The following is a 12,231-nucleotide window of genomic DNA, read 5'->3' as shown; positions in this document are numbered from 1 at the left end:
AGCGCTTGGTTGATCAATGGTTTTCTCTTCAGAACCCTATGGCCCCAGCAGTCATCTGGTCTGGTCGTCATGTGGGCCAACCAATGCCACTTCATATTACCAATCCGCTGTTTCCGGTTACTTCTATACCTGTTTCTAATTTAGTTTTTTATTTTTTTTGACACAATAAATGAAATAAAAACATAGGTTTAACATACAAAGATAAAAGAAAAGTAATTAATGTTTTAAAAGGATTATTTCAAAAACTCTCAGAGGCCGTAATGGTTTTTAGCAATGCAATTGAACTTCTGTTATTTTATATTCTGTGACGAAACCTCTCATATCTCACGTAGAACTCGGATTGCAAAAGGCTTGAATTAATTCAGCTTGCGCCGAAACAATCCCTCGCTGAGGGCAATGCAAGGGCAAGAAGCATTCTATTCCTTTTTATTTCAACTCCGTTCTATGCATTTTCACTCTTTGATTAGTAGTGCAAACGCAGCTCATAAAGTACTTCGATAGCTGAAACCCAAATTTCGAACGTTCAAAAATAAATGAAGTTTATTTTTATTGTTTTTGTAAGTTGTTTCGTCAGCCAGTTCGTGTTTAAAATTATGAAAACTTTAATAACGCTTGCATGAAATTTGTGCACTATACGGGTAAAACTTTTTAACGGGTGCGTTTCATGTAGTTTTATTGTGTATTTGTGATGAAATAATCATAAATGTATTACTAGTATATTATAACAAATGCTGTCGTCTATTATTTATTTAAATTTACCTTTTTTCTCAATATTCGTCACCATGCCAGCCGGTGGACGCTCGCTCAAATGCATAGGCCTCCTTCAAAGATCGCCAAAAAAAAAGTTAAAATTAAAAAGGTTTTATGGCTTTGCACACATTGACAGTTATTTTTATTTCAACAGTATTTTTAATAATATAATTTTGATAAAAATGCAGACATTTTACCATAATGGTATATTGATTAGAATGTACATAACTAGTAAATTAAATAAAAAAACATATTTACTGTTTTATAAATATTGTTTAACTTTTAGGAACTTCATCACCATCATCACGTCAGCCGATAGACACACATGGCAAGGCATAGGCACCACTCAGATGGCCAACACGACCGATCTTGCGCTGCCCGCTTCCAGTGACTTCCTGCCACTTGGACCATATCCTCCGTACACCTAATGAGCTGCTTACCCATGCCGCGTTTACCAACTTGTGAACGACCTTCAGTTATTACTCACGTTATTTATGTAATACAAATAAATTTCTGTCTGGGTTTTTCTTCTTCAATATTCAAGGAAATTTCTTTTCGTTTCGTAAATGCCAGAAACAAAGTCTAGCCGTTTCCTCTCCAAATTATTCGGCTTTAAAATCAACTTGTCCTGTTAATTAGAGAGTAAGGTAACCGTTACATGTTTGAAGAAAACGATCGTGACTTATTGATGTAAGAATCGTAGTAACTATGTATAGAAAGATACTATATATAATAACATTCAATAGCCTATATGTGCTTACAAAAACCTCACATGGCGGTAAATATTAAGTCATATCCAAAATAAATTTGTTACCGTGTAAAATTTAAAAACTATCACAGCTGTCTTCAAAGGTTTAATATTTCACGTCTCAGATTATATAGGAATTGAGATATAGTGTATATTTGCTCCTAATCGCTTGAAAACAAAAATGATCTACAGTGTAGTGTCCTATTTTCTATGGTACAGCATTTATGTGAATCTTCAACATTAAGAAAAAAAAACATTAAATAAAGGGATATTTAATAAACTTAATCCTAAAAAATCCTAATAAATCACTAGTAATCGTCAAAAATTATCATTGATAATAGTTTCATTAATTTTTGATACTTCAAACAATCTTGGATAATTTTCTCTACAGAATAACATATCATTCGTTTAATTATTTTTCCTAACCATAAATAAAAGTAACAATTTTTAAGTAATTTATTGTTATTATTTAACTAAGTTAATTATATATAGTACACTAATGAAAAAAAGCTACATCAGTTATCTGTTTTTATATATAAGTTCCAATCAAACTAATTCTTTTAACGGAAATAAACCTAATCCTTAAGGCCGCTCCAAAGTTGACGCAGTGTGATTTATTACAAGAGTTTTATGTGAAATCGATAAAGGTTTTGCTTTCGACGTCTGTTTTTTATCGGGTTATAAAAAGCTTTGACCGCATTTTTTCCGTTAAAAGTTTAGCCTTCTCTTCGTGTTTTGCAATATTTCGTGATTTTTTTATACATGTAAATTAAATTTCTGTTTTTTTTTTTTAATTGCTCTATCGAAATATATGCTGTTTATTTTTTAAACAGTCTGTAGAGTGGTTGCTATTTATCTTTTGTTATCCTTACGTAAATATTAATGTAATTCAGTACCTTTATTAAAAATAGCATTTTAAAATATTGGTCTTTTTTTCTAATGTTCTCGTCTACGTGATTTAAAATAATTTTTTGTATTATAAAAATATTTTGTTTTTTAATGATGTATTAATAATTTTCGAATAATAATTATGTTTCTGTTATAAGACCCCTAATTTATTAAATGATTTGCTATTATTGTAAAATCACAATTTTTTCGTACGTCAACAGCGTCATCTATTGTCCAAGGAACGTTACGTTGTTTGTTACTCTTTTTGTTTTAAATTTTATGTACATTATAAATAAAACAGAGTGTATTGAATACTCACTTAATTAGTAATTAGCTACTATTATTATCTTTTAACGGTTTTATGATTTTATTACATGAGAAAAAATGTTACTGTTTATCAAATGTCTTTGTCATTTTTAAGTTTTTTCGTGTGACATTGACAGTTGCGTCCGATTTAAAAACAACAAAAATAGAATGTTTTAATTTTACTTAAGCCTTGTTATACAATTATCATTATTATTAATAATGTCGACTGTAGTTTTTTAAACAAAGATTAATAAAATTTGATTTTTGTAATTGTTTAAATTATGGATAATATACCCATCGAAGTATTATCGGAAGATTCCCAACATAGCAATGATTCTTTCAAAAATTTGCCGCCAGTCGATATGCCTTCCTCATTAAGTTCAGGTACATTTGTTAATAATAATTACGAACTAGAAATAAAGAACTGTACGTATCATAGCTCTCAAAGGGTGAAAGAAAATATATGATCATAAAGAAATCACACCTCATATTATTCATTAAATAATTATAGGCTTTGTTTCATTGATGTGGACTGTTTGAACGAAGTTTACGAATATTTGAGCAAGAATTTTAACGCAAATTAAATAAAGAAATAATTACAAGCAATACCATAATATGAGAATAAATCTTGTAAATATCATTTTTCGCCGTTATTTTAAAAAAAAAAAAACTTTTTCAGCATCAAGTCTCATAAGCAAATCGCAACCTGTAGAAATAAATAATAGAGGAAAAAGAAAAGGTGAGTAAAACAAACTTTCACATTTAGCTGATTTAGTGAATAACAAATAAAAAAATATTTAGTAAATATAACCCATTACGACTTTTTTAGGAAATACAGACAATGGAATAGTTAATAAAAAACCTAGTAAAGTTGTGACTGGAAATTTGGCAAAAGAAAAGATAAATAAAGAGAAGGCAGCAAAGAAAACAGCACAGGGATTAAATAAAATTTATAAACCAGGAGAATGTATGAAGGTATATTTTTATTATAATCTTTAATGAATTAAACTAACAATGTAAATATAACTGTCGTAATTCTTAATAATTTCTTGTTATTATTTATTATACTTGAAAGTATTAAAACTGTTATGCTAAACTTACACAAAGAATGTAATATGAGGTGCCAAATATTCAAATAACTAATAGATGAGTCTCTGCGAATGTTCCCGAACATGACTTCAAGATAAGATCCTTGAGATTGCTTATGCAAACAATGGATGTTGATGCCGAAATGTTCTTAGGCCTGCCACTAGTTGGACCGACAATATAGTCAAGGTTGCAGAAAGTGGTCAGATGCAAGTAACATAAGACTGCTCATCATTGTGATCTATGGAAGTGTCTTATACCTTGCAGTTGGTATTTATTTGCCTAAAATATGAAGAACCCTCTGCTATACTATAACTAAAGCAAACTATACTCCCTATAAATTATATAAATATGGTCAACCACAGTTAGGCTATAAATGACAAAGTTAAAAAAAGAAAGTTAACATTTTTCTAAACTAACCCTGCAAATTCTGAACGTTGTAATATTCCATTCCTAGCAAAAATTATTCTTATGGGCCTTTAATAGTGATATTTATTATTGGTTTGTTTAAAAAATTATCTCCAAACAAATAAAACAACGATGATGATCATCATCATCATTTCAGTCATAGTTTGTCCATTGCTGGATAAAGGTTCCCCTATACATTTCCTAAAGAACCAGCAGGAAGTTGAAAGAACTTGCCTATTAACTGGACTTATGAATGTTAGCTATTTTCGTAGGTCTATGAATCTCCTAATTCCTTATTTGATTTTATTAAGAAATCTGGAGCGTAGACCTTAATAGTAATAAAATAAAACAACACAATAATAAATTCTATTAACTATTTTGATCCGAATGTAGACCTTCTCAACAAACTAGACAGGCTTATAAATTACTGCATTCAATTCATTTACAATCTCTGTAAATACAACTATATATCTTCCTACCATTATCAGCTAAAATGGCTGCCTATCTGACAGTGCTGTTCATTGGGTGCACTAACACCACTTTTATATTTACTCTTTTTTCCCACTTCACCTTTATATAATTATATTATGTAGTAGAGATTAGTATATTTATATAGTTTTTATGTGATTATTTTCCTTCTCAATTTGATTTTACTTTCTTATTATATTTTTCGTATTTAATGATATTAACTAGTTTCACCTACCTTTATTAATTTACTTTAACACCACCCAAAAACCGGTAGAAAATGGCTTCGGCAAGTTCATTGCTATACATAAAATGTATAATAAGTGTTTAAATAAATAGATAAATTGCTTTATTTTACCATGATTACAGTACATGAAAGTAGAGATTCATCCAACATTGTTGGAGAAGTGGTATGCTGGTGATATAGAACGAGAAGTGAGCACAAGTTTAGCAAAAATCCTTACTTCTTCAGATCTTTTTGACCCAGGTCTTGTATTGTGGAACCGAACTGTGCCACCTTCGTTGGTATCTAAAGATGGACTGGTAAGTTTTTTATACTTTGACTTTAATTTCAGTTTTAATTGCTTAATAAAAGTATTAGAAAGATTATGTTACACGTCTCATTTTTTATTGTTATAAAAATTGTCTATAATTCAGTGCACATGCTTCTTCACCATCATTTTAGAAGTAGGATGCACACTGTTAGACATAGCCCTTACCTATACATGTCCAATATAACCAGCTGCAAACAACCTGCACCCAACATCTTCTGGTGATCTTAACAAGATTGTCTGATCATTCTGTAGATGGACATTCTAAACCAGTGTTTCCCAACGTGGGGCACATGCCCCACAGGGGGGCAATTTGATTGTTAAGTAGGGCAATTCGAAAATGGATTTTAATCCTTTCGCTTTAATCTAAAAATTATATATGTTACACACGAGGGCCTAAGAACTTTATAAAGGGTTAAGTGGGGCATGGCACAAAAAAGGTTAAGAAACACTGTTCTACACGCTTGCCGGTTCATGATCTCCCATGACAATTTTAGAGACTGTTTATACAGAATTGTATATAAAAACAATAAATTCTTTTTTTTAATTATACATCTAGTAAAAGCCTTTTATCGTATTGAATGTGGTATTTGATGTTAATATAGTATTGATTGTTGTTTAGTTTTATTATGGAGAACGCAGGGTAACTTAATATATTTATTTATACTAAAATGTGACTATCAAAGCATTCATCTGATGATAAGTGATAATACATGTACACTGACCCACTTACAACATCCCCTTAGAAAGTCACAGACATCCTTGTTAATGTTGTTAGAGGACCCTAGATGCTTTAGATGCTGGCAGGAAAGCCTATGTCCAGCTGTGGAAATCCTATAGCTAAAATAATAATGATGTAGAATCTCTTTTGAGTTTCAAATATATAACTAGCTTAAATATTTGGAAAATCAAGACATGTCCTTACAATAGTCGAGGTCGAGACATCCACTGCAAGACATAGGGTACTCCTAAACATATCTATTGAAGGATATACCATAATTGCCACACTGGGCAGGCGGGTTGTTGATCTCTGTGTGGTATTATGTTACACAGAGGATGCTGCTGCCCATCCTCTGGAAACTTATTTATGAGTAGAAGCAATCCTATATAATTAATGCAAAAAGTGTGAATTATTTAAGATTGTATGTATCTCAGGAATCACACCTGAGAACTTCAACCACAAGTCTCGGCCCTCTGCCACTGGGCTACCACTGCTGACTTTGTCCCTAAAGTAAATATCAATATAGTATAATCGAGTATTTTATATAGGTTTTGTAAGGTTTCAACTATAATTAACATAACAGTTATAAGTGTGATAAAATATTGAAATACAGTACCCGGTGATGATGATGACCTTTAGAAAGAGACAAGCGGCTAATTTCGGCTTCGTAGAGCGTCATCTCTGTCGCACGAAATACGACTGACAATACATCACATAAGTAGTGTGGGACAGAGATAGTGCCCTACGAAACCAAAATTAGCTGACTGTTTCTTTCCAAAGGTCGATGTGCAAAATTTATCGCCGGGTATTGTACGTACGAATTATTCACATTATTATTTATTATTAAAAAGTTAGTCTGGTTGTGTGTTTGACGGCAACGTTTCAGTGTATCATAGCAAAAATTATCATCACTTAAACTTGATTGTAAGTCGCATTGGCTCATTAATATAACACATTACAATTTGCCTTACAAAAAAATCTACCAGTTACAATCTTTCAGGTAGAAATGACACCGGCGCATGAGCGTTGTTCCCGTGGACTGTATGTGATGACGGCTGGTGATGTCGCTGACTATGTTACAGAGCATAAATTGACACAACACGTGGCTACCATCCGGGACATGGCAGAAGTTAAGCTGACACTCGTCATATTTGGCGACCAGGAGTACTATAAGTGAGAAAATCACCTATTTAGATAAATTTCTGTTCGGAAACTGTAAAACAAATAATGTTACTCTACAATGTATTCTTGCACATAGAATATAATTTATTAAGAATAAAAATACTCAAGGTCACCTAAAGAGCAATAGAAAGAGCTATGCTAGGAATATGTGGGATCGAATAAGCAATGAGGATATCCTCAGAAGAATCAAGGTAAAACTAAGGATGAAGAAATGTTCGTCTGAAGTCGAAGTGGGCGGGGCATATCTCTCGTGAACACGATGGCTATTCAGCCCGGAAGGTTCGCGAGTGGTGCCCATGGCGTGGGTAAGCCCCCCTCCCCCTGACGACCACAATGCTGGCAGCATAAGACCGGCCATCAATTCGATACCATGCAGTGGAAGCCTATCGGCTGAAAAAAAGAAGAATATATACAGGGTGATTGGTCATAAACTCTATTTAAACATCAATGCTTTCAGAAATTATAAAAAACGAAATGACATAATACAGTAAAAAAAGCATTTTGAAAAATTTATTAGATTATATTTTTAATAAACATTTTAATTACATTTATATTTATTATTCATTACAATTACTTTTAAATTTGTTTTCCATGCAGATCTATGTCTAAGAAGAATAAAGGAAGCAAAAATGTTATGACAGAGTTGGATTTAGAAATGGCTATTGTTGGTAAGTCACAGATTATAAATATCTAATGGATTCATATATAGCATATATAGCCATACATAGCTACTTCATTGGCGAAAGTAGCTATATATTGGTCCTTTTCTTACAGATTATAAAATACTAAATATCTATTAATTAAACTTGCCTTCCACTGTCATGTGTAAAGATTTTGTAAATAAAGATAAGCTTTTATATCTGTCTAAACTTATCGCCAGTAATTCTTTATGAGCAATCGTGTACGGTATTACAGTACACTTCCATTAAATATCTCCGAATTTTCTATACAAAAAATAAAATTGGAGTGTTGTTTTGTATTATTAAAATAACCGCTTTTTACTTGTGCTTATGAATATATATGGTATATATACCAAAATTACATTTCTTTTAATTTTTTCTGTCTGTCTTTTCCGATTTATCTCTGAATTGGCTGAACCGATTTTAACGGGACTTGCACTGGCAGGTATTTGATGTAATAAGGAGTAACTTAGTCTATTTTTATTTTTTGAAAGTTCTTAAAAGAAAAAAATAAATACACTAGATAAATGTTTTTGTTAAAAATCCTCGCGGATGTAGTCGTCGCCACAGGTTAGTCATGTAATAAATTAAAAAAAAAACATTATTAAACAAGGACTTGTACCTTGTTTTCCTCAAACCCGTGGATGGATTATGGACTCTTCTCAGATCAGATCTTATGGAACCATGGTGGCTTTAAGGATTGGTGAGCCATTATAGGGTAGCTAAGTTTTATTTTGCTTCTTTCAAAGTGTTTTTCTAGAATTCTTCTAGATTTGCATAAGCGGTACAAAAATTATCTTATTTGGACAATAATAAAAAAATATTATATTCATTTAATGGAAAGATGGCTTAAGAGAATAAGATCTTTATACAAAATAATTATTGTAATTTTTTTTTCAGATTTATTAGTTAGTACAGGATGCGACACAGTGCTAGTGAATCAGGCTAATGAACTTGCGCTGCTGATTGTACAATTCACCAAAGCCATCGCCGAGTCACCTTACAAGTATGTACACGTGTAAAAGATAAAACTTGTTTATTCAACTTTGGAACTTTTAACAGAACTCTTATTGATCGTCAACTTATTATTTTTAATGTATTAAATTTTTGACTCTGCTTTGCAAGGTGTATTGTTGTGGAGAAGAAGCAGGAAGAAACTCCACAGCAACACATTATTATAAAGTTTAATACAGAGTTATTGTATCACTGTACTTAATAGATTTAGGGGCTAAATGTAAACAATTTTCAAATGACAAATTTGGTATAAAAAAACCCTGGGATACAACCTAGAGAACGATGACTAATTAAATAACTAGAAATAAATTCATAGTGTTTGTATGCGGTGGAGATATCACTGTATCTTCAGACCATTGTGGGCGCCTACTGATGCTGTTGGCATATGTAGGTGTTATATCAGGTTGTTGGCTGAGCACTAAATGAGCTTATTCTGGACCTCAAGGGCTAGATTTCCCCGTGAGGGTCTCGGTTCTACCAGAATGGTATATCAAGACGTTTGGGCAGAGTTCCCCAAACTTTTTTGTGTCGTAGACCCCTTGCCATGTATTTTCCGTGTTGGGTAGACCCCCTACTTACCTGATATTAATTTCCTGTAAAATTCTAACTGTAGTGAAGTTTAGTGTTAAAAACTTAAAGTAAAAACATGTTAATTTATACATTTATTAATTTAAATTAAAACTACTCAAAATAAAATTTTGTTTCTGTTATGTAAAATATATGTAACATTAAATAAACTATAAATAAAATACCATAAGCAATAAGTCAATATTTTTAGTGAGAAGGATGAACCTGACGCTTTAATAATAAATTATCAACATTTGGCGTCAATTTTGTAAGGGTTAATCTTAAATCTCCTCGGCTAATGATGTCCAGTTTGTTTCTTTTCTTCGTTAAGAGATTGGTAACAGCACTGAACCCCCTTTCCACTAGGTATGACGATGGAAAGGAAATTAAAAATTTCCTCGCTATATTCCATAATACAAATAGGTACTATCAGTGTGTGTTGAGATCCACTGTCGTGGACCCCATTTTCATTTCATGGACCCCCAAATTTTTTTTCGCTGACGTAGACCCCTTGCAGGTTGTCATAGACCCGTAGGGGTCGATGTAGACCACTTTGGGAATCACTGCTCTAGAGGGTAGTCGAACTATCGAGGGAATTTTCTCAGCTCTCACTACCACTTCGGAATTTAATTTTTAATAATACAGAAATACGGAGGGTCGAGGGGGGAGGTAATAAATTATTTTATTGAAATATCATTTATTTCAACCACAGGATTGCAAAGCGCGCCTGCGACGAACAAGCAGATTTCTACATGAGGGGTGACAATAAGAAATGTGTTTCGGTGGATAAAGATGGTTATCATTACAAGTTACAATTTAGATGTTGTAATTCTTAATAATATAATGATAAGCTGTTTGTCTATATTTATAATTTATATTTAGAATGTTAAAATGTGTGTGAAAGTATTGTTCAACACTTGAGGTATGAAAGCAGCTTTTACATTTGTCTACCTCTCCCATACCTGAGTAATAAGTTATTTGTAAAAAATGCAGTTTTTAATTTAATATGATTAGTCCTGTCGTTTAGAATATAATAATTTAATTAAATATTCTAAACTAAAACTAACTAAATTTAATTAAAATTTCTATTAATTTAGAATAAATTAATAGAAATTTTAATTAAATTTATTTAGTTGTATTAATTTTTAACAATAATTCTAACAATTCAATTTATATAATACTTAAACTAAATTTGCTTTGTATTGTGGATTACTCTTTTATTCCTTTATCATATATAGCAGAAATCAAACATTTTATATATTGTGATCAAAATGAATGTTGGATAGTTATTCAGAATATTTTATGCATTTTTAGGTAACGGCTTAAGAAGTCTATGGCAACAAATGTTAGCAGTGTTGCCACATAGCAGTCTGGAGACGTCACGTGCTTTGTGCGCGCGCTTCAAGACACCGTTGGAACTTTATGAGGTGAATTTCAATTATAAATATTTCAATGATTATTATTTAAAATAATATGCATATTATAGAACCTTAGTTTCTAAAATGGCGCGAGTGAACCCAGGGTTCCACGGGATATTTGACGAAGGTCTACGTTGGTCTAATAAAAAACTAGGGTTTAAAAATTCATAACCTGGGGTCCATGAAATTTTATTTGCTTTCAGCAGTGAAGAGCTAAAGTGTTGGCTTGACTTCACTTCTCAATATTGACAGATAGTATTTTAAGAAGTTCAGTGACTGTTACTTGTAAATACTCGCAAATTCCATAGACTTTAGAACCTGCAGGGGTTCCACCGGAACCTCCTAATGTTTTAAAGTGAACGATGAAAAAAAAGAACCTCTGTTTTAGACCCTGCAATTACCTGATGGAATGAATATTATAGCGGAACTAGGTGTGGCCAGGTCAGCTGTGCCGGGTAGTAAAGCACGGAGAATAGGTCCCGAATTCGCCAGGAAGCTATGCACCTTGTTCACAGCTGAAGATGGAAATACGTTAATCGAATAGGACTTTATTGACATTTACTGACATTAAAATAATTTATGAAATTATCTGTGTTGTTTCATTTTAAAATGTTTAAGAAAATAATGTGTTTAAACATACTATCCCACTATGTTTGAAATAGAATCAGTCTAAGTTCCTTATTAAAGAATGGTTCTAAGCGCAAATTCACCAATAGTGTACTGGCACTTTGACAATGTTACCAAAATGTGTTAAAAATAGGTGCTAATTTCTGAATGCAGTTTAAATATAGAACAAATACTTTTTATTCATTTCCACTTTTACAATTTATATTATGTGTTTAAAATTTGAAGTATATTCTAATGCAATTAATTTAGAGCATTTTCTTTATAAATCGCCTGCTTATGTTATCACTCTACGTGTTAGCAATTATTGGCTAATCGTTATAATAATAAATAATAACACATATTTCCTACTACTATCTACAATCTGCTTGCGTGGAATACTCTATTCGGACACATTGCATTGACTAGCTGGGATAATCGTGAGAAGCTAATTGCTGTCAGCAATATGATGTAAAAGGGCCAGAGGACTTTGACTTCCTTGCTGGACTGAAGCAATGTTTAAAGCATGCAACACCACCGTGCACGGTTCTTTAAAACTTACAAAGTAGAACAGCTTGGAAAAAGATGATAGCAGAAACTGACGTGCTTGGCCATGAACCTCAGTCATGAGTAAGAAACGAAGAAAATATTTCGTACTATGGATTAGTAAATAAATAGAGATTTCTGTTAAAAAAAGGCTATAATATTACTATTTGTGTCAGCTATCTACGGAGATTTTATTACAATGTCGCGGATGAAAGATGCCGTGAAGTAATGAAATTGCAGGTTTACAAAATAAGTTATATGCTGGGTTATTAGCAGTAATCTTAATTACATAATATTT

General features: G+C 32.0%; 1 protein-coding gene across 1 annotated transcript; it reads left to right on the top strand.

Annotated features, from left to right (window-relative positions):
- The first annotated feature begins 2,864 nt into the window (after positions 1-2,864).
- On the top strand, positions 2,865-11,338 carry mms4 (Methyl methanesulfonate sensitivity 4). Its single transcript, XM_068767664.1, has 10 exons — positions 2,865-3,076; positions 3,372-3,431; positions 3,522-3,667; positions 5,021-5,194; positions 6,924-7,096; positions 7,703-7,773; positions 8,686-8,791; positions 10,079-10,161; positions 10,681-10,793; positions 11,173-11,338. The coding sequence occupies exons 1-10, from the start codon at positions 2,974-2,976 to the stop codon at positions 11,326-11,328; spliced, it is 1,185 nt and encodes a 394-aa protein (XP_068623765.1). The 5' UTR covers positions 2,865-2,973; the 3' UTR covers positions 11,329-11,338.
- Positions 11,339-12,231: the final 893 nt, after the last annotated feature.

The sequence above is a fragment of the Battus philenor genome, unplaced genomic scaffold (assembly GCF_028537555.1).
Source record: "Battus philenor isolate CCGP_79_NKW_IND1 unplaced genomic scaffold, ilBatPhil1.0.hap1 SCAF_23, whole genome shotgun sequence".
NCBI classification, from domain to species: Eukaryota; Metazoa; Arthropoda; class Insecta; order Lepidoptera; family Papilionidae; genus Battus; species Battus philenor.
Note: the sequence above shows the minus strand (reverse complement) of the source record. Positions and strands in the feature narration are given on the sequence as shown.